This window comes from Equus przewalskii, chromosome 15 (assembly GCF_037783145.1).
Source record: "Equus przewalskii isolate Varuska chromosome 15, EquPr2, whole genome shotgun sequence".
NCBI lineage: Eukaryota > Metazoa > Chordata > Mammalia > Perissodactyla > Equidae > Equus > Equus przewalskii.
The window spans coordinates 32,612,339-32,636,082 of record NC_091845.1 but is presented as its reverse complement, the minus strand read 5'-3'; the positions used below and the strand labels follow the sequence as shown (position 1 = coordinate 32,636,082).

General features: G+C 46.6%; 1 protein-coding gene across 2 annotated transcripts in view; it reads right to left on the bottom strand.

Annotated features, from left to right (window-relative positions):
- IL17RD (interleukin 17 receptor D) overlaps positions 1-23,477 on the bottom strand; it is a 64,255-nt gene extending 40,778 nt beyond the window's left edge. The window contains exon 1 of one of the 2 annotated variants that reach the window (XM_070574878.1): positions 23,189-23,477. In XM_070574878.1, the coding sequence (XP_070430979.1) occupies positions 23,189-23,314 (126 nt within the window). In that variant the 5' untranslated portion in view covers positions 23,315-23,477. The remainder of the gene's footprint in view (positions 1-23,188) is intronic. The other variant, XM_070574879.1, reaches the window with a different exon arrangement.
- Between the last annotated feature and the right edge of the window lie 267 nt (positions 23,478-23,744).

The window sequence follows — 23,744 nt, the reverse complement described above, 5'->3', positions numbered from 1 at the left end:
ATGACAGATATATTCAAAGGTAATTTAAGGACTCCTATTTGGGGAACCTGGAAGATTAGTGATTTTACAGCAATAAAGAGAACACTGTGGAAGGAGAATCTTTTCTTTTTTAAGGGGGATGTAGTAAAAAACTTAGTCAAGGTGAGGTGACTACAGGCTACCATACTTTTTGGAAACGTAGGACTAGAAAGCAGGAAGTCACATATGAAGGCACGCTACAGAACCCGAAGGACAAGTGGGCTAATTAACAGGAGGTATAAGAAAGAACACATCAGGTCGTGCGGGACTACCCACAGTCAGCGCACGTGAGGAGGAAGAGACGATAGAAAAAGTGAGGTTGGCAAAGTGGAAGAGAAACCAAGGAAAGGTCATGAGGCAAAGGAGAACGAAAGAGGATTAAAATAGAGAATATCAAACAGGTTACATGTAAAAGAATAGCAAGATGGATATTTTCAACACGAAAACCACCTTTTTGATTATACAAATCCCTGAGCAAATAATTAGATTGATGGATCATTTAGAATCGCGCCTCCGTATCAACTCCCAAGTCTTTTGCTGCATTCAGGTTCATCCCCCAGTTTCCTACAAAAGTGGGAAGCATATTATAAGAACCATCTAAATAAAATCTTTTCATACATTTGAAAACTTAAAAAAAAAAAAAAAGTGACACTGGCACGGGAAGAGGGGCTGAAAGACTACAGGTTCCCTGGCAGGCTTTTGTGTGTGGGTACCATGCCCAGCACGTCAGAGGCAAAGCTACCCTCAGAGGTCAACCCGCCAGGACAGCGCTCCGACCTCCCTCGCTATGGAGAAGAACACAGGGACCCCAAGTCACGGTGTTCCAAGATCTGCTCAGCACTTTATATTTTGATCCATTGCTAAATTAGTAAAACCTTTTTGCAGTTTTTGAAGCCATGTTATCTGAAAAATGAGGCAACCAACACCAAACTATCTACTAGTTCTAAATCTGGTCATTTTTTAAACCAAATACTCCTAACCAACTGGTCTAACAGCTAGCACTCAGAATAACTGACAATTTCCCAGAACTCAAAGAGAAATAAAAGTTCAAAAAATAAGCCAGAACATTATTGGTATGACTCAAAGTTATCAAGATAAATTTCAGTTCATGCAAACTCTTTTCGTCCAAAGCTCATGAAAATGGTGAATTTTTGCACAGAGGTACAAATACAAATATTAATCTTCAGACCATCTTGTTTTGGACATTATTCAACGTTTGTGCCATTTGACACATGCACATCCATAACACGGACAGGCTCAGTGAATCAATTATAGCTTCGTGGCTAACAAACTTCTTCCCCAAAAGTAGGGGAATAAAGCTGAGTTGTGGTCATCTCTGAAATTTGATTCATCTCTGAGAAGAGGCCTACAGGAATATTATATCTCTTGAGTCTATTTCCAGACACCCAGAACAGGCCTAGAGAAGGGTGTATTCTAGGAAGCAGTGACTACTACACTGGTTAAATGTTCATCACGGACGGACTTGTATTGGATAGTAACAGAGCAATGACCCTCATAACTTAACACTAACTCATGTCTTCCTTAAAGCACAATTTCAATTCATAAACGTAATTTTTAAGGGCATAAAAAAGAACTTGTGGGGGCCGGCCCCGTGGCCGAGTGGTTAAGTTCACATGCTCCGCTTCGGCAGCCCAGGGTTCGGATCCTGGGCGCAAACCTGGCACCGCTCATTAGGCCATGTTGAGGCAGCATCCCACATGCCACAACTAGAAGGACCCACAACTAAAATACACAACTATGTACTGGAGGGGATTTGGGAAGAAAAAAAGCAGGAAAGAAAAAAAAGAACAAGAAGATTGGTAACAGTTGTTAGCTCAGGTGCCAATCTTTAAAAAAATTAAAAAAAAAAAAGAACTTGTGCCATCACCAGTTTGAAAAGAACCATGTCATCTCACAAGTTCCCCCAGCAGAGCAGATGTCTATCTCATCTTTTAGTTTGACACTCTTTTGAAATTCTCCCCACACTAGAAGAACCCCATGCCAACATCCTAGTAGACTGATATTAATGAACGATTAACCTCATGTTCTTAGCAACAATAAGCTACTAGAAGATTCGCCCGTCTAAGAAGAAAACAAACGCTATCTGATAAGAGAAAGACAAATTACACTGTAGATCTTTGGGAGCATTACTGCATGGTAGAGAGAACAGAACAGATGGACCAGCACCCCCGCGCCAATACTCTTACAGCCACAGAAAGCAGAAAAAGTCATTTCACAAGGGACACATGGAGCCCTTACTCCTTCCTTCCCCACTCCCACCAAAAATAACCAACCATAAACTTTTAGCACCTCTCCAAGACTTCAAGAGAGGCATAAAGGAGAATGTGTTGGCCTAACTAAGGGCCCTCAAACCAGTGCAATTTCTTTCTTTACAGTTTTATTAAAATACGCAAGCACGGTACTTATAAACAAAGAAGTCATTTCAGTTTTTGCTTGGAAAAATGGGAGCCAATACATTCCTTCTGGGAATTTAGGGTAAGCGCTTTACAAAAACAGTGTCCAGATGTGCTTAAAAACTCAGTCTGTTCTTTCTTCTGGGGAGGAGTGGAGGGAGAAACAAAGGGTGGGAGAGACATTTTATTAAAAATTGAAAAGGTTATTGGTTTTTCTTGGCTTGCACACTAACCCACCCTCTGCTGACAAACTGCACAGGAGCCCTGAGGCCGGACCATCGCAGCATCCCTCTGGCCAAGGCTGCAGGGAGGGAGTGCATGGCTGACCACAGCCTCAGCCTTGGGAGCTTCTCTAACTTCCAGAATGCCCTGAGTGGTAAAGAGTTCTACCAGGTGGTGATGAAATGGGGGAAGAGACTCTGAAAGCCAAAGATTCTCAGAATCAGGCATTTTTGTACTAAAACCACCATCCTCGGGACAAACCTTCATTAAAAAAAATTCTCTTTTAACTGAAATGTTTTGTCAACATCACATCCCAGTTTGAACCTGGAAGGTTTGCTGAGATTTGAGCCTTCCTCAACCCAATGCTTTCATTCCCAGAGTCCTTGTTAACCACAGAGAGATTTAAATAGTCTGTTATAAAGTGTTCCTTCGTTTTCAGAGGGGTTGACACTGGCTCCAGGTACTGAAGGTAAATGAGTGTTTCAAACAGAGCATAAATAAGGGAGACAGAGATCCAGGCATATATTATGAATAAAAAGATAATCCTAATAATAGTTTACATTATCATGAACCAAAGTTTATATGAGCAGCTAAGCCTCCTTTCAAAGTAGAGGGCAGCTGCTGGTACGGCAGAGGAAAATGGTATGTCAAAAATGTGACCTACCTTCAAGTTTGTTTAACTCCGCTGTCAGCCACCGCTTCCTTCCGCCACCTTACACCGGGATGGGGGTGGGGGCGGTATCCTTTTTGAAGTGTTTTGTTTGCAAAGGCATGGAACTGTCTCAGTACTAGAAGGACCTCATCTCCACTATTCCCAGACAATCCTGACAAAGGCCAATTCACCCTCATCAGTCTCCTGAGGGTGAAAACCATGACCCCATCAGAGAGGCAGCCCTGGGGGTGACCTCCTACTGCCTCCCAGGAATCAGAGGACTATGTCTGGGATGAACAGTCATTAGTCCCTAGAGGCTGCCAGGAACCCTATGGGAAGTAGGCCAGGGGCTCCGAGGCCATGAGACATGCAGACCTGCCCAGTCACTAAGATCCTCCAGGCACCACATACTCCCCAAAAATGCTGACCCCACATAACCCCTTTAACCAAAAGCCCTAAAGTGTGTAAGCTGAATTTCTGTACTCAGTAGGTTAATCTAGCTCTTATTCCTAGAGCACCCAGGACATGCAGAGTGCAGGGCTAGGCTGTGGCAAAGGGTCTAAGAGTGACTGAGATGGGGGCCAACCGCCCAGAGAAGTGACATTCAGGCGGAAGTGACACCCCCGTGTTACTTGAGTGAAGACTGAGTGAGGAGGTACCTTTTAGAAGTGGGCCGCTTCACATTTCCAAATTAGAACAGTGTTACATCTCAAGTTACTTATTTGGAGTTAAATGTTTCTGTACCTACAGAAGCAGGAGGCACATCAGAATAGGAGAAATGGTCCCTGCCATTTATCTCCTTTTCAATTTCCACAGATAAGAAGCCCTTTTCAAGATGTTTTCACCAAGCCAAGAGCTTTCTGCAAAGGCTGAAGCTTCAACCAGCCCCAGCAATGAGTGGACTCCAAGGAGGCTGCCCCTACCCTGCCTTCCCTACCTCCTGGCCTCATGGCAGCAGTCTGACTGATGCCACTGAAGCACATGAATGGTCACTCAGTGAGTGACCACTGATGGCACTGAGGGGACCCTCAAAGGCTCTTGCAAGCATAAAGGACTGGCCATGGTGCCCAGTGTTCTTCTGGCAGAGCACCACCAGCCACAGGCTACAGAACAGGGACTGCCAAATTGTGGGGTGTTGGGAAAGGTGCAGGGAAGATGTTCATATCCAAGCTTTACTTGGGGTGAGTGTATTTAGAGGTACAAGCTGCACACTCAGTCCTTTCTGCAGGAAATTAAGACACCGTTTGCTCTGCTACTGCCGGAGGACTCGAGCTTAAAACCACCCTGTGCTTTCCCAGGGCAACCTGTCATCACTCCTGCCTAAGCTCAGAGCTTCTAGAGGACGTGACCCCTGGAGATAAGGCTCTTCATCAAGCCAGCCTTCCTGGTGCCCTCAGCAGCAGGCCCTGCTACTGCACGGGGCAGCCCCTCTGGTCTCCGAATGGGTGACCTCTTCCCCAGCCTCTCACCATCCCTTCCTCCTCTGGCCTGTGTCACAGACCCCTCTGAAGGTGACCATCTTCCTGTCAGCCTATCAGGCATTCTTGTCTCCCCTCCTGCCCATCAGAGCACACCAGCGCAAGCCTTCACCTTATCTTCTTAAAGCACGACTCTGCTTTTATCTTCTCTCTCTACCTGGTCCCTTTACGGCCACCCACCAAGGTCTGTAAGTCCAGGTCCTTCGCTCTATCTGTTGAGGGGGGGGCCTAGACTCACCTTTGTAGAGAGGAAGAGGGTGCTTTCATGGGGCTCTTCCAGAAAGTTCTCGTCGTATCCAAGGGACCCTCATTCGGGACCCACTAAAGAAACTTCAACCCGAGCAGGTGGCAATCACTCAGGATGTTGGCTCCTGGACCCAGAGGAAACCTGAGGGACAGCAATCCCCAGGTGACAGGCTGGTGTGCGTGTGCGTGTGTGTGTGTGTGTGTGGGTGTGTGTGTGTGTATCACTTCTAACCTCTTTAGCTTTCCTAATAAGAAGACAGCTTGATGCAAATAGGGGTGGGAAGGAGACAAAAAATTAATCTTGCAGCTCTGCAGTTACTCACATGCAGATTATCTGCCAAACAATTTCTTATCTCTGATCAATTTCTATCTGCAGCTGCCTTCCTCCTGCCCCCGCCACCACCTAGCACATGTTCCGAATCCTCTCCTCCCCGGACAGTCGCTGACAGAGCGGTCCAGGCCTCCAGGACTGTCAACACCCCAACATAATTCAGAGCTCACGGGGGGTCTGAGGCAGAGCTCTTGTTTATGGATCCAGTGATTGATTGGGCCCTAAAAGCTCCTGGCCCAGAAGACTAAATGGGTTGAAATCAATCATTAACAGTAGTGTCATGTTAAAAAACAAGAGATTCAAGGCAAGCTTTGGCCGTGTGGACAAGCTGGACAAGTGCACAGAAATGCGAAGGATGGAGGCAGATGGGCACATTGGGCACCTCCGAGTAAACACCAACACAGGCAAATCAACCATGACCAGTGGAAAAGAGAGGGCACACTTTGTAAAAATAAAGTGACTGTACACAAAATGTTAAAAAATCAAAACCTCTGAGGAGGACAAACACTACCTTAATTAGAGAAAGATCTGCAAAAACGACGACAGGTTGGGTGTTCTTTCTGGAGAGAGATCAAAAACAGACACCCAGGGGCCAGAGTGTAGGTGGAAATGGAAGTGATCAACACACTAAGGAGATGGAGTGGGTAAGATAGAAAAATTACACCCTCCAAATTAAAGGTTCAAGTTATCTCAATAAAAATAATTGTTAAATTCTTAAGAACAATTCTACTGTCTTTCGTTTTACAGGTAAAGAAACTGAGAGCTACAGAGGTCACCTGCCCTGTGCATAGTCACAGAGAGTCAGCTGGCTGGAATGCCCTCATCTTGCACGTCACACTGACATAAATGAGACAGTCCAAGAGAGTGGCTTCTAGCCAAGATTCAGATTTGTAAAAACTCCAATAAAACAGGATTATTTATGTTCTATTTATGGGAAATGTGTGGTCAATCCACATTTGACCTTCGAAAATATATATATGAACAAAAGTTTGCTAGCCATAGTACTGATACAAAGAAAATCCCCACGATAATGCTTAGATTCAGCTGTTTTCATAATATGCTGCTAAGTCCAAAAGATCCACCTAATCAATATTTTTATTTTAAAGCCTTCATTTATTCACTTAAACATCTTCCCTAATACTCTCTACTAAGTAACATTTCAGCCACACCTTGCTTTAACACTACCAGAGTTAAAAGGACTAAAACTTAGAAAATAAATCACCAGATGGAAAGATTCAGTCCTTCTCTATTAAGTTCGGAATGAAACAAGTAAAAGCTACCACCAAAATAACAGAATAAATAAAAATTATAAATGTCAATATTTTTTAGGATGTGGAAAAATGAGCACACTTCTTTGATGACAGACTGCTACTAATCACCAAGCATTTCCTATGTGGCCGGGCACAGAGCTAAATGTTTTAAAAGACAGTATCTCATTTAGGTCTCCAAACAATCCTGGGAGATAAACTATTATTAACCCACTTTACAGATGAAGAAATTTGCCCAAGGTTACAGTAAATGATGGCAAATGGTAAAGCCAGGAATTATGGACCAAATTTGCTCTCTTCCCAAAACGTTCTTTGCAGTAAATCGGCCGTCATGACACAGGGCAAGCTGGTAAACATGTAGTAAGAGCTACAAAACCCAGTAATCCCACTTTGGGAAGTCTATGCCAAGGAAACAAACCAAAATGGTGAGGGGGGTGGGCAGGAAACCAATCTGTATGAAGATTTCACAGCAGCTTTATAACAGCAATAACCTGGAAACAGTCCAAATGTTTCATCAGTGAGGGGAAAGGGCTGACAAGGGTGGGAGGGTATGCAACATGAAAATATCATATGGCCACTAAAAGTGACACATCTGTGAACTATGTCAATACATGGAAATATCTTTGGAAAACAAATTTAAGTAAAACATAAATACAGTGATTACAACTCTGCAGCAAGATGTGTCTGCATGTTCAAAAGTGAAAGAACCAGCATTTAATATTCATTAAGCTCCCTTTTTTGCATTAGGTTGAAGTTACCAATCTGTAAAGGAAACCCTGCTTAAATATGCTTTGATTCAGAATGTCCTTCTCCTCCTGATCCAAAGAATTGAAGTTTTCATATAAAAATACAGGAATAGGGGGCTGGCCCCGTGGCCGAGTGGTTAAGTTCGTGCGCTCCGCTGCAGGCGGCCCGGTGTTTCGTGAGTTCGAATCCTGGGTGCGGACATGGCACTGCTCATCAAGCCACGCTGAGGCAGCGTCCCACATGCCACAACTAGAAGGACCCACAATGAAGAATATACAACTATGTACCGAGGGGATTTGGGGAGAAAAAGGAAAAAAATAAATCTTTAAAAAAAAAAAAATACAGGAATAGTTCCATGAATTTTAAACCCCCCCCCCCCTTGGGCTTCCAAGTAAGTCTTATTTTTAAAGTAGATTAACAAAACCTCCTTAGTTATAAGCCCATGGCTCATGAAATTTTTTGTTAGCCATTTAGCAAATTTATTTAAGAACAAATACATTTATGAATTGGAACATTACTTCTGTCACCATTTGGTTTGCACTAATAAAAGACCATACTCTCAGAATCTCACTCTTTTATAACACATTTGGAAAAGTAACACTATTTAAGATAACATGAATCCATGGGGGTTGGGGGAGGTCGGTTTAAGAGTGTCTGAACACAAGCCAAGATGGAGGCCATGGACTTGCATGAAGTGGGAGATATATGCCTAGTTGCTGTTTTTATAGGTTCTCGATCCCCATGGCCACGCAGGATATGCCCACGCAGATTCTTCATCACACTCTGTCCAGGGAGGCAGGTGGGCCCAGCACACCCTCAGCCAGACCACAGACATCCCCCTAAACCTGGCTGTATATTGCTCCCCTGGAATCTCCAATGGCTTCCTGTATGTCCTGTCACCTCAAGGGAACAGAAGCACAATTTAAAAGCATCTGAACTAGCTGCCGCATCTCTGAAGATAAATGAGGTTGGGAAGCTGGACAAGGAACTGTGCCAACGTCGGCACTGACTTCTACACTAGGGGAGGCAAAGCAGATTCCTCCACTCGGCAAGACGGTCCTCTGCCTGGGCAGATCCCACGTCAGTCTTCATTCCAAGGTTTCTCGTTCTCTGTCCTTAACCCACACATCCTGCCCATGTTCCCGTTTTGCCCTGTATTTGGGATGACTTACTATCGTCCCTCAAGGATAAGGGACCACTGGACTCAGTGTGCACGTGGCACAGAGTCAAACCCCCCCAACATGGCAATGCCTGCCTCCAAGGGCAGGCTGTTCAACATGGTAGCCTCTAGCCACGTGTAGCTATTTAAACTTAAATTAATTTGAGTAAAATTTAAAATGCAGTTCCTCAGTTGCACTAACCACATTTCAGCCACAAGTGGTTAACAGTTACTGAATCGGACAGTGCAAAGAACATGTCCATCATCACAAAGTTCTACTGGATAGCCCTGGACTAAGATAATTCAGCACCTGCCCACCTGCCTCTGCGATTCCAGGCAACGTGCTCCCACAGCTGGACAACTGTTCCCAGCTGTCACCAGGCACCATCTGTCACCTCATCTGACACCTAAGTGCAACTCAGTTTCACCCAGGCAACATTTTTCTTATTTACACATAGTAAAATGGATGGGTTTTAGTGTACAGTTCCTTGAGTTTATACATGTATAAATGTATAATTAAATGTATACATGTACACATTTGTATATCCACCACCACAATCAGCACACAGAACAGTTCCATCATCCCCCAGAAATTCCCTTGCACTGTCCCTTTGTAGTCAAACCCTTCCCCCATCCCAAAAATCCTGGCAACTGCTGATCTGGCAGCTTTTTAAAAAACTCCGATTCCTGGCCTTCCCCTGGAAATCCCACTTAAGCAGGTCTGAGATGAGGACCGGAATCTCCCACCCCTCCTAGAAGGTTCCTCAGGTAATTCTGGTATTCAGCCAGGACTGGGAACCTCTGGGGTAAATGCCGAATCTGAGTTTAATTCAATTATCTGCAATGTGTTTTCTGGTATCTGGTGTTGCTCTCTTCCCACCCCCATTAGTTGCTTTGCTGCACATGGCAGACGTCCATCTCAGGCTGGGTACTTGGAAGGCAGGGCAAGCTCGACTGCTGGGGGCACCGGCAGGGTAAGAACTCTGTGGCTCTGGTTTCTGGCAGAGAGCGCCCTCTCTTGAGTCACGTGGCCGCCCATCCTAATCCCTTCCTGGCTCTTTGTGCCATGGAATCCTCATCTGGAAAAAAAAAGGAACCACATCAGAAATAACTGCCTACCTCTGAGGCTCACTGGGAAGTGATGACTTAGATACCACGTTCAAAGGTACCGGGCAGCCAGGACGAAAGGCACCCTGCCCTCCATAGATCATCACCACACAGGGTTGCCTCGGGATGGAACTCTCTTCATCCTGACTATTTACTTGATGGATGTGGGATATGGTATCAGGACTCAAATTACAATAAAATTGCAGCCTTTAAAAAAAATCAAAATGTTTTTTTCCTTCTAAATTCAGGATCCCAAAGGCAAAGTACCAAATTCCATTTTTAAAGAGGAATTCGTAAGAGTCAGCATCATCTCAGAAAACTTCCTCGGCTCAGAAAGTAAACAGTTACAAAGAGGGTCAACACTTGAGTTTAGCTTTTCTTCCCCAGCTTGCTTCTGCTCTGCTGAGGATTCCTGGAAAACACTTTGAAAAGTTTACGATGATCAAAGGAAAAGAAAGGCCAACACGAGAAATGCTATCATTTAACATCACATGTTTATTTAGCCCCACCAAGCCAAAGAGAGAAGACTGTTTGAAAGGGAGAGAATGCCTGCTTAATCAACTAAAAATGCATTCATTACTATGCTATTCACCGCGGCTTTCCTGAAATCAGACACTTTTGCCCCTAGACCATAAGATTGAAGCGATTTGAAATGAAAATATTTCCTGTCCACTGCTTGCCAGTTTCTAGCCCCAGAGTGATATAACAGATGACATCCAGTACAATAAATGCTTTTATTAACCATAAATTTGAGACTGCTTTAGGGATTTGAAGTGTTGGGTTTCATGCTGAAAAAATGTAATGTTATCCACAGACCATCAGTGAGTAACAAAAACAGAGGCACAGGTTATGCTACTTTGATCAAATTATGGCAAAAAAAAAATCATCTTTTGCATTTAAAATAGTAGTTGCATTCAGGGCCTATCTTCAAGGAGTACCACAATAGTTTAATCATATGTCTTGGACAGATTAATGGAAACTCATCCTGAGTGTAGATTTATAGAACCAGCAGCTTCTATTAAACAGAAAGGAAGTTGAAAACTATTAGGAGGCTAAGTGAGCTAAGAAATTCAAATACTAAAATGGGACCCCTAAATCAGCGTTTCTCACCTCAGCACTATTTATATTTTGGGCCAGATAATTCCTTACTGGGGAGGGCCCACCTGTGCATTGAGGCATGTTGAGCAGCATCCCTAGCCTACCCACTAAATGCCAGTAGCACACTCCTCCCAGTTGTGACAACCAAAAATGCCTCCAGAGAGTCCGAAATCACCCCCATTTGAGAACCATTGCTCTAAATCAAACTCTAGGCTTGTTTACAAAATGCTGTCTGATTTCTCTTTATCCAAAGAAAATGTCAGAGCCGGAGGAGTCTCGTAGCCTCAGCTCTCTGCCTCAGTGCCTCCCTCTACACATGGATAGTTAACCCCGAGTGATTGCTGAAATCAAAAGTGTTCTGCATTCCCTCTTCCACCAAAACCAATGGCAGCAGAGCTATGGAAATGAAAACTTGCTCTCCTGAGACCAGAGCGAACTAAACTAAGCACAGGCAACCGGCCACCCCTCCCGAGGTGCACCCTGGCCTGGCCTTTGTGTCCGGCATGCATTCCAGCACAGGAGGCCTGGCCCGATGGGCTGGCTGCACTGCATCCCTGCCAGCATCCAGATCACTGCTTTCTGGCCTTTCACTGTCAGGCCACGGAGGGGACCATGGACTCGGTGCCAGAAAAGAAAATGAAAAGTGAAGCTGAACCTCTGCAGTCCATTCTCTGGATGCTGAATCTCCCACTATTACATCTCGGCATGACATTTCACGGCCAGCAGGGGAGGAGGCCCAGTCCTGAAAGCTGAACAAATGCCGGGCACACAGGCCTGCCAGCGCCCTCGCAGTCTCCCCGGACTTATGAATAAAAGATGGAGGTTTTGTCTCTGTCGTTTCCCTGGTACCCTGTAAGAATAACAACTTGTCGCTTTTTGACGTTTTAACTTACTTTGAAAAATAATCAATATTAACTTCACATGTCTTGGCCCTTAAATCTGGGGCAAATAAAAGAAAGAAACGCCATGTAATTAGGTAGAAGATAGTAATTCAAGTTAAACTAATGAAACTGTCCATAAGAGACTCTAATAAAATAATTTAGGCAACACACAATCACAGAACCAAAAGGCTGGAAACTGACTTTGAAGACATGTTTTGAGTGAAGTGGCCTTTACTGGAAATAAAGTTCAATGTTTTCTTAGCACAAAGGAAAGAAATGACTGAATTTTGGTGTGAGGAAGCACTCAACCGTAAACCTGCCTTGGCCAAATAGAGGTTTTAATAGGAACTCATTCCCAGTCGCTGAGGGCGACATCTACAACTGTTTGTAACAAGACCATGTGAATAGCAAAGCCTTGTGCATTCTTGCGACACCGCACTCCTAATTTTGAGAGTACAGTTGATTTCAAATAATCTTTAAAGAAAGAGATTATATTATGGGATAGCACAAATGACACCCTGCACTTTCTTTTGGACTCTCAGTAAAGGAAAAGGAAGCCTTAATAGAAAGCATCGTGTTTTTTTTAAAGACAACACAAGACTAAATTGGGTCAAACCATTAGGTCTCTTTAAGTGCAACAATTTCAAACAGAAAAAAAATTTTGCTCATCGCTAAAACTGTATCTCTATTTGTTCCCTATCGATGTCTACAATACAATCGTGTCACAGTATCACCTGGAAAGGCACCTTGCCAAAATACTTAACTTGACCCTAATCATGAGGAAACAATCAGAAATCCAAATTGTGGGATGGTCTACAAAAGTGACCTTGACACTTCAGAATGTGTATGTTATAAAGGACCCAAAAAACAGGTGGAGAGACTGTTTTAGATTAAAGGAGACTAAAGAGACAGTTCCGTCTAAAAGCAACGAGTGATCCTTGTCTGAATCCAGGGATGTGATTCAGAACGAAATCACGAAGGACGCCAGGAAGAGAATCAAAGTACATGTGGCATAATTGTAAGAACTGGTGGCTCTAGGCAAACAGGAATAGGTGTTCATTTTACTGTTCTCTCAACTTTTGCATAGGTTTGAAAATTTTCAGAATACAAAATATGGGAGATGGAGTACAGTAAAGAGAAGCCTCAGGGACAGATGACTGGCTATCCGCTGGGGCGGGTGGGGGCCGGGCAGCAACAACTTCATTTTTCTGTTTAGTTTCAGAAAATATATGCCTCAAAATATTACTAATATTTCTTAAAGGAAAATTATATAAAGTCTTACTATAGAATAGATCCAGGATAAAAATAAATTAAAAACAACATCATAACATGACATTATTCACTTAACGGGGGGAAGGGGTGTGCACACAGTGGACATTTAAGACATTCATGTTTCTGCCTTTAAAAAAGTCACAGGTCCCTTTAAAATCTCCCTTATGCCTTTGCCTAAAACTCTTCTCCTGCAATTTATCATTCTCTTTCTCCTCTTGTCAGAATTCCTACTAATTTAAAAACTTTTTAGAAGGGCTCTTTAAAACTTCCCTGCCTTCCACTCAAACTCTCCCCCATTATCAACCCCCATCCTTTTTTAATGAAATAAAAGCACTGATTACACTAGTCTTGATCGAAAAACTATGCGCTTAAAAAAAAAAAGTGTGACCCTTTAAGTAAGAGGAAGAAAGTTTAGTAGATGGAAAATGTGCTCAAGTGAAAAGATGTGGGGGGTAGAATTTCTGTCTCTCGAGGACTTCAAAGCCCAGGGAGAACAATGAGAGAGGGAGCATGTCCAGAGCAGCCCTATGAGGGACCTGGGTGATGGTCACCTTGGGGCGCCTCGGACACTGGGAACCCACTGCTCCCGTCGCCCCAAAGCAGTCTTTGGCCTGCAAAACCAGATGTTACATTTTCTCTGCTTCATTCCAGTAAAACTCCATGACCTCTTTCTCAAATTAAAAAGGCAATGCTATTTTTTTAAACCACAGGAGCTATCTTTAGTGAAGCCTTCTAAGGATTTCATTAATTCATAGCCAGCCAACCAGGACTTTTCCCACAGTCTCCCACAAAAAAGCCCGGGAAGTCACTGATTGCTTGGCTGGATCTGAATATGAGCAGAGGTAAGATCAGAAATATCTAGTTCCTCCCACAGGGAGGCAAGGCACAAAAATCAAAGCCAGGCAAAAACTCATTAGCACAGCTGGCCTGCAAACCCACAGCCCCGGAAAGAAGGCAAAGAGCATCTTTGATTCTGGATGGAGCGTCTGGTGACTTCAGAAAATGAAATGCATTCAAAACCAGAGGGGAATGTAACAAAATGAGACCTGTATCTCTGTTAAAAAGACAAGGTTTTCATACCAACTGAGGGCTGCTGCCAGGGAGTAAGTTTCATTTCATTCACATAGTTTCATAACGTCCAAACCAGGATGCTGAGTCAGTACTTAGCGGTAACTTTTCACATTTTTCTCGTCCACAGAGTAGGGTAACGTGGACAGTCCAAACATCCCCTCTTCAAGCAACCAGCATTTTGCAAAGTGCAATTCCCATCCGTTACCAGCCCAAGCACCACCTGTACCATTCCCTGGGAACCTGTCCTGCAGCCCAGCAGGTGGCTAACATGCGGCAGACTGCCAATAATCTGGTGTGAATGAATACGGGGAGCATATTTTTATGCTACTCTCAGCACCTAGTGCCACATGATGGGCCAACGTTAAGAAAACATAACTACAGAACTTCAGAGGAAATTTTTATTACGACTGCTCGCCTTACATGTCACCTCCTCAGAGAGGCCACCCGGGATCACCTGCTTGTGCAGCTACGGCTTTCATCACCCCATTTTAATTTCCTGCAGAGCACTCAGTCATTCAAGAAACATGTAGGGAGAACCTACTGTGTGCTGGGCACTGTTCTCCTGACGCAGCAGAGAACAAAACAGATAAAGGCCCTGTCCTTGTGGAGCTGACATTGCACTGGGAGGAAGACAGACAGACAGACAGACAAGAAAATACTATATGTGCCTCATGGTGAAAAGTTCTGTGGAGAAAAATAAAGTGAGGAAAAGAGGAGAGAGTGCAGCGGGTTGTTATTCTAAGTAGGGAGGGTCAGGTCTGGTATTTTGGTATCTTATTGTTTCCCCTACTACAATCTAAGCTCCAGAAATCAGGCCTAGCACATGGAAAGCACCAAATCCTCACTGAATGAATGAACGGCCACTGAAGGTCACTCTTAGCAAGCCATCCGTCGCTGGAGAAATGTTCCTAGCTTCACCATTCCTCAAGGGTGCACGCAGGCAAAAGCCAAGGCATCCTACTGTCTAGTCTCAGCCTACATCTTCGGCCTTCCTGTTCCCAGCCCCTCCGATGAGCCATCCTCCTCCACCTGGGCCCACATGCTTCTTCCTGCCCCAACCGTCCTCTCACCTCCTGGTTCCACTCGCAGTGAGGCCCTGCTCAAGGTCTCCCTGGTGAGGCCTGCCTTCTTCAGCCATCCCAGTCCTGTCCTCTAAGCCTCCTCTGAATCATTCAAATTAAGTTTCTTCATATACAAACCAAGTTTCCGCTGCTGCTTCACTGCATTGCTGCAAACACGGCTGAATGCATCCTCACTAAATCTGCAGGCACGATGGGGTCGGTCTGACTTTACTAAATGCAGGGCTTCTGGCACCGGTGAGATTCACATGGGGAGGATGGGAGGCTGGGTGGCTGGCTTTGGTGTGGAGAAACCCCACAGAGAAAGGTGGGCCTCTGCCAAGGCAGAGGAAACTGAAGCAGACAAGAAGCCAGTGACTGGGAACCGACTGAGACAGAGCTCCAAAGGTGGGTGCCTCGCAGCGCCTCAGGCCCTTGCCTGTCATTACCCTGCTTCTCACATAGGCAACTGCACAAGGAGGAATGTTCTAGGATGAGGAGCAGCAGGAACCGTGGTTCATGTTTTTCTGGGAGGAGTGGGGAAGTGCGGAGAGAGGAGAGAGAGTTCACTGTACCATGGACTCCTTCCTGTGTCTCCCTGAGCCCCTGGGTCTTTGTCTTGCACACCAGCCAGGGTGGGAAGCCACTGCGGACAGGCGCCTAACCTCACTCCTCTTTGTCTTTTCCCCCTGGGCAAGTTACCATGACTTGACACAGAGTAGCTGCTCAAAGAACCGTCTCTTGTCTCCTCACTCCAAATAAGCCTTTTTGAACTTCAGATATGGAGCTGTGAGAGTAAATCCTAACCATGTGAGTGCCTGTGCCCCACCCAGAGCAAACGTGCTCACTCCGGAGGAAGCAAGCGATAAACTGTGTCACTCAACAGTTGGTCCCATGCTCAGGCTGCCTGCTCCTGCATTTGGTCTGGATTGCACTGCATTCTCCTGAGATAAAAGAGGGGCCATTTCAGAAGAGGAGAAACCAGAAATCACCTGGACAGAATAAAATCACAAAGAGTTTCTAAACCATATGGCCTGTCTCAGGAAAATGTACCTCTCCGTTCCAAGGAAACCCTCCCTCTATCCCCATCAACCCTCCCACTCCCAAGTGAAACAGTCCATCTCAGAACAGAAGTCTGGGGCCATAGCCAGCATTTTTTAAAGGGTTACCATTCGGGGTGGGGAGGGGGCCCTACAAAACTGACAAAACAGAACACTTGGAAAAACTCCTAGTTTTTAAAGGAATGAAATATTTTTTAAATCTAAAAAAGCTATATTTAAAACCTACTACCTCATGATTTCAAACGGATCCATTTGAAGTATTCATTTAATGTGTGAAATGTAAATATCCATCTAAACATTTTAATTAATGCTATCAACTTCCATTCCCTTTTCAAAGTTGCTGCTTCAATTTTCTATAGCATTTCTGATAAGTTCAAGCAAGTTTCCCTACAATGTAGTACTTTTAATGAAAAGCCTCATGATTAATGTCTATTAGATCAGGTTTGGGATGAAGAAACATATAATGAAATTACAATTTATTAAACTTCCAACAATACTTGCCATCCACTTCCCTTTCAACTCAACATACCAGCCTTATGCAAATAAAACATTTACCGTTAGGTTTACTATGAAACAAATGCATCTTAAAAGTGCACAGTAGAGGGAGTTTTCATTTACACTATTAAATCAGACAATTTATAAGCCAACTTCCGTTTTAGAAGAGAATTACATGTGTGTTCACATCACATCTTTATTTTGTCATCCACCCAGTGATTTGTTGAGGACAGCTGGTACCTATTAAGGCCTCCCTTTAAATGTTGTAGCCTTAATTAGCTACATCCACCTTCCCCCAACATTTCCAAACAAGGAACCAAAGAAAAGGGAAGCTGTTTTTATCACGGATACTTTGAACAACGGAGTTGTAAATGTTAAAATAATAGTCTCCATCAGAAACTAACTAGTCATTCATTTTTTAGGCCCCTTCACAAAAACAGGGTGCAGGTTACAGAGGTTAAATTTTCAATCTTTGATGCTTCAGAAATTTTTTAATTGTTCAATTTTTAGTTTCCTGCCTGGTGTCATTAATCAAACCTTCTTTTAAGATACTGCTTGGGAAAGGATAAGAGACAGTCTCTCGGAAGATATTCTTGGTACTATTTAAGCTACAAGCTTCTTCCCTGGACTTCTAAACACGAGACCAAGCAGACAGAATGTGCAAGTCCAGAATAAGCCAACAACGGTTTTCTAGGAACAGACATCATGCCCTTCCCAGACACTGAAGAGTTTCCTACTCACACACTAATAAATTCAGTTGATTGAATCCTTTTAACTTGCCCTAGGTAGATAAAACACACGCTGATTTAATTGCAATTTAGGCTTCCCTTTAAAAAAAAAAATAGGACCCGTTTATGCATTCACGACTTCAAGTGTGAATTATGTCAACAGGCTAAATTTTGCGCAAGATAAGGAGCCATCTCAAGGATTCCCCCTTAGATTTGGTTTCCTCTTAGAGGCTTGCCCCAGCTTTAATCTGCAGTAAGACTATCTGTTTCAATAGGATGTGATCACTTCTTGGGCTTGTGTCTTTTCAATCAGCGGTGGCCCTGCCGGGTTTAGAGTGGCGGAGAGGAAGTGGCCTGTGGTTAAACAGAGGAAATACCAAGGCATTTTAATAGAGCAAATAGTCTCTTTACTTCCCACCGGGAAGAGCTTCAAAGGCCCCGGGCCCTGGAGGAGACAATGTGTTGCAGGGCCATCAGTCACCTAATCATGTGTCAGGCCCATTCAGAACATCCCAGCAGCCAAGACAAACATTACCCAGGAGGACATGGCCTCCCACCGCCGGGCAAGTCAGGCTGCCTGGAGATGGGGCTCATGGCACCAGCACAGGCAGCCCCCCTGGGCTTGCTGAGGGCAAGAGACCCTCCAAATTTGAGGGTGATGCGAAACAGGAAAGGTCTCAGCTGCCAGGGTAGAGTGGCGGGAGAGAGGTCTGCTCCAAGGGTGCTGCCCCCTACCCCAGCCTGTGAAGCTTCTGGGGGACCTGAGCCCCCGCCTCAGCCCATACTCTTACAAATTGAGGGTAGGGGGCCCAAGCAGAAGCCTAAAAACCCATCCATCAGAGGCAGACGCAAGAGCCAGAGAGGAATGAAAGGGACAATTAACTGTTGATGGGGTGGCCCCAGCCGCAGCAGACATGTGCTGGGGCACGGTATGTGAAAAGTTCAGGCACCTATGGGGCAAAAGAGTGTTTAAAAGCTTAAAAAAAAAAACCCAAAACCCAACACAGTTTAGGCCAAATGAAGCATGAAGAAAACCCAACTTAAAATAAAGACTTAGAAAAGCATTAGCAGTTCTTTCCTTGATGGGGAAGCCGTCTGTAAGCTTTGAACTGCTGAGAATATGATTTGGATCCTACTCTACTCTTTCCTGAGACCGGTTTCCAGACAAGCCCAGCTGTTCTGGGGAGGAACCCAGTGGAAGCGTCAGGTCCCCTTCACTCCCGGCCTCCTCTTCAACCCCACACCACAGGCACCCCCCCAAACTGGGGTGTTCTGCCCAGCTGGCTCCCCAGCTCCCCCTTCAGCCAGCCTGACCGCGTCTGTTAGTGACAGCTCTGACAAAGTCTCCACTTTCCTCTTTAAGTTCAGTGAAGTAATTTAAAGTCAAACTCTGATTTTAAATGTTTAGAACATGGCTTCCCAGCCCCTTCTCCAGATCACAGAAGCCCTGTTTCCTAAAGCAGTGGCTCTCATCCTTGAGAGTGTACCAGAGGAACTTGTTAAGATGCCCATTCCTGGGCTCCACCTCACTTCCACTCTGGTCCCATTAGCCTGGAATCTGCATTTTAACAAGTTCCCAAGGCAATCCCGATACTGAAAGCCCCTGGACATCACTCTGAGAAAGCATGTTTGGAACAAGGAAATAGTGCCACAGACAGTACTTAGCTGCTGGTCACATTCACCCAGCTGTATTCCCGAGTTAATAACTAGCAATGCCTCAGGCACTGCAGGGGCGGCGGGGGCGGGGTGGGGGAGGGGGGTAGATGCATGGGGGTGGGGAGAGAGGGGAGGGCTGCTCAAGGGAGACAGACAGAGGCCAGGATTCCCAATTAACACAGCAAAACACACTGGAAGAAAGCATCGCACTTATTATAAAAATGTCTCTGAAAAACGTGTCAACCAGGCTGAGTCATTTTTAACCAAGAATTTTGTAAGGGACACAAAAGCATGTATAACATGGACAACATGGCCACAGGACAGGCAGACCAGATGCAGGCCTGGGAGCCATGAGCTGCAAGTGAATGAAAACGCATCCAATTGAGAATCAAATAAACATGCCTGGGCCCACAGCCAAGGAGAGTTCTTGGACTGGACTTTTATCAGGGACCTAAATTTTAACCAGCTGGAACTTCTTCTTTTCCAAGTACCACCCTATTCCTTCCTACCTTTTGAGACGAAGTATTTGCCTTAAATGGGAAACTCACACTTCATTGTAAAGACAATGCCAGCATTCTGGCTTCCTTAATTCCTAAAGGAGCAGACTTTTGGGGAGGTAGAAATTGTGTTTCGAGGATAAGAGACCAGAGAAGATGTACCTGGCTTAGGTAGGAAGGCAAGCAATGTCCCTCCTCCCCCACTGCAGGAAAAGCCTTAAGTAAAATCCTGTGGGAGTAAATTCCTAATTCCTCATTGCATAAAGAGGCTTCTCAAACAACTAACAAGACCAGAGGTGATAAAAACCTCAGCACAAGTGACTGATACAAAGACACCCCTCACAGAAGAAAACCACTCCACGATCAAGAAGCAAGAGTTAAGACCCAGTGGGCATGAGGATAGTGGCCCCTCTGGAAGTTTTACAAATTGTTCCTTCTTTGGGAAAACTGTATTTATTACTCAAAGAGCAACTTTACCTGGCAAGGGCCCTAAGAGGTTTTTTTTTTTAAGTAGTCGAGGAAGTGTGCCCACAACTCATTTCTAAAACACTGAGCTGTGTTCAAGATGGTATCAGCCCCTTAACTGCCCCACTAATAATGGAGAGGTTGTGAAATCTGACCACTTAAACCAGAGCAGCCCCGGAGGGTGTGTTAGCAGAGCCACCTGAGGGTGGGCCGGCTGCAGTCACCTTGCAAGTCCTGGGAAAATGCACATTCCTGCGGGGGCAAGAGTTCCTGGAACAAAATGCTCCCTGGAGATCAAGGGTGTCATTCGCTCAGCTCCCTTCTAGCACCCAGATCCTGCCCCTCCTCCAGGGCTCACTTTTCTACCCTGCCGTCCCCCTCTTAGGTTCTGTGTGACCTGGACCCACAAGAAGCCCTCTCCTGTTTGCATAACACATAATCGAAACTTCTATGCTCACAGAGCCTCAACTAGACCGTAAGCAACCTAAGAACTGAGACCAACATCTGTGGCGTGAACACCCACTATGTGGTAGGGGACTCACACATGAACCAAATACTCAAGTCACTGTACACCAGTACTTACTGGCCAGTCCTCTGACACAGCAACTTCTGGAAGAACTTACCTAGAAAAGTGGGGGCAACGAAGGCTTCCTGCAGGAAGTGATGCTGGAGCTGAGAGGGGAGGCTGAGGTGTAAAGAGAAGGAACACAGGCAGAGACAGCACCAGAGACAGCACGTGCAAAAGCCTGCTGTGGAGAGGACACTGGAGCTTGGAGCTCTGATCTCTCCCCCCACTTAAAATCTATCACTTAATATAGGATTTAGCAGAAGACTGCAGGTTCTAATTGGGTTCAGCCAAGATTTACAGGGCTCCAGGCTCTAAGGCCACCAAGATGAGGTTAAGTGCTTGGCTAAAGAAACTGGTCTGAAGGCACAGATGTGAACAAAATACTGATGATGTAGTCTAGCGAGAACCAAAGTGCAAGGACCTGCATGAGAAGGCAAAGCAAGGGGAATGGCATTCAGGGAGGGCTTCCCTGAGAAGGCATCACCTGAGCTGAGTCTTAGGCCAAGTGGGGGGTTGGGGGGTGGCAAGGGAAAGCATGCCACAGCAGCATAAAGGGCACAGGAGTTAGGGAGCAGGGTGGGAGGGGCTGAGGCTGGAAAGGTGGGTATGTGAAGCAGGTGGGCAAGCTGGGTCAGAGAGAGCTGGTGGCTCCATCAGATGCACCAAAAGGAAAGTCCAGGAGGGAAGGAGCCATGCATCAGGAAAGAACCTGGAATCCGGGACATGGCCCAGAGGCTTCCATGCTCATTCAAGAAGGGGATGAAGATGACCTAAGGGCACGATGGGTGGGGCCAAGCGAGGAGCTGCTGAGAAAGTCACCACAACTAGGATTTGTGGTGGGAGAAAGGAGGTCAGCATGAGCGTCCAGTCACTCAGGCAGGGGCCGCCACTAATTCTGTGGGGTGCACAAGGTGCAGGTTTAGGGGAGAACACATTCCGACAAGCAAAGAGAACAAAACCACCAGCTTGGCTCCTTTGGGGCAACTACTATGCCCACAACATTAAAACTTCACAAGCTTTGGCCACTGACACATGAAGCCACCTAGGCAAGTGCAGAAAAACAACAAACTGGACTGATCCACCTATGCCATCAATGAAAACTCTGAATAAAATGCCTGTGATGCCGCCACAGTTATTCAAAGCCAACATATCAGTTTAGATCCAAAAAATGTAGGAGGATCAATAAGTCAACATGAGATAGCCTTAAGGAAAACTTTGTTATCTAAAACCTGGGGAAAACTATCTATCTAAAAAAAAACAGTGATACTTTACTAAAATGGGACAAAGCAGGAAAATGTGGTGTTTTACTCAAATAGGAAGGATGTTATATTCACTCTGGGGCTGGTGGGATGTTGGGTTACAGCTGTGCAGCTATTGGGTTTAAAGACATCCCAGCTGCCTAGCTCGTACCTGGTTTTCTGCACTGTTTCTCCGAAAGTGGGGCAAGAGAGCTGGAGGCACCAGCCTGTGCCCCTAAAAGGGTGTCAGGTCCTAGGCCCTGACTGCACTGAGGCCGTTCAAAGCACCCCAGAAGATGTGGGTCAGTATTGCTCTACGTGAACTACGCCATACTCATCCCTCAGAGCAGCAGTGCTAGAGAAACCAGGAAATCCCCATTTTCCAGGTGAAGAAACTGAGGCTCATGGCTACTCAGGAGCAGAGCTAAGGTCATGTCCGTGGCTGCCTGAGCGCAAGCCGGTGTCTTCTCTACAAGGCTGAAGATCATGAGTGAACTGCCGCCAGATCAACCCTGTAGGCTTCTGTAGGAAGCGCGGAGCAGACGGATGCGATCTCTGGGTCCTGGGGCCGTCCAAGCCCAGGAGCCCTGGTGGGGACCGGGGACCACGCACACCACCCTCCTCCCATGCCCCACCGCCCAGACCGCGTCACAGAAGCGATCGGTTATGGGGACAGGGCTCCAAGTACACGTCAAAGTCTGTGCACCTCTCCAGTCTCATCTCGGGCACCTGACCGAGGTGACAAACTCATGCCTCCCTTTGGCTGTGAAAAATATTCCCAACGCACGGGATGAGTGTGGGTGGGAGACCATCCGTGAGACCACTCGCTAGACGAAGGGCTGAACAGGAGAGCAAACTTTCCCAGCAAGTCAGGAGACGGGGGTGGGGTGAAAGTGGGGGAAGACGGCCCAGCCTAGAAGAAACAAAGCGGCCCCGAGAGAAGGGCGCATCCCTCCCCAGCGCTCCGGGTCCCCTCCCTGGCAGTCCCGGGCCTTTGCAGAGCTGTGAACCAGAGGTTCAGGGAAAGATGCCCACTCCCGCTCCAAAGCGCTCCCCGCCCGGGCAGCTCGGAGGATCCCAGCCCCGGGGCGCGCAGCTCTCAGGCGGAGGAGGTCCCGAGCCGGGAACAAAGGGTGGGGCGCCCTCCTCCCGCCCGCCACTGAGCGCCCCTCTTGCCCGCCCTCGGGGAACCGGACCCCGGCCGGTAGCTGCGCCTCATTAGCAACACAAAGCCGGGGGCCGGGCGGCCCCTTTCATCCCGGCCGGGGCTGGCGGACGCGCGCCCCAGGAGGGAGGGAGGACGGGCGGGAGCAGCAGGGACCCCAGCCCGGCCGCAGACTCCACAGAGAGCAGGCACGTCGGAGCGGACTCGGCTGCCAGCGAGCACCTGTGTGCGCCGCGCCTGCCGCGCCCCCCGCGCTGTTGGGGACAGCGAGAAAGTCGCCGTCCTCTCCTTACCCTCCAGCCGCAGGTGTCCGCGCCCCGCGCTCTGCTGGAGCCGCCCGCGGCCACGGCCAGCTGCGAGCCGTTGAGGCAGGCGTTGACCGTGAAGAAGACGGAACAGAGCTGCAGCCACGGGGCCATGGCCGTGCGCTCGCCCAGCCCGGCCCTACTCTGAGCCTCGGCGGCCTGCAGCTGGCCAGCCCCGAGTGGGCGGTGGCGCCGGCGGCGGCGGAGCCGCCGGTCCAGCCGAGCATGCGCCACCGGCCGCGCCCCGCCCCTTCTCCCCTGGCCCCGCCCCCAGCCCCGAATCTCGTGCTCTGGCCACGCCCTCTAGGCCCCGCCCCTATGGCTCCGCCCCGAGTGACCGCTAAGGAGTCGGCAGCTGCAGTTTTTTTCTCTCACCTGAGATCTCTTTTTTAATCCAAAGGATTTGCCCATGGGAAGCATCCCCCTGCAAAAACTCGGGAAAACACAAAGAATATAATAATAGTTTTAATAATAATAATTTAATAAGCACCCACTCTTTGCCAGGCCTCTTCTTGAATCCTCCCAGCCACAGAGGGAAGTGGCG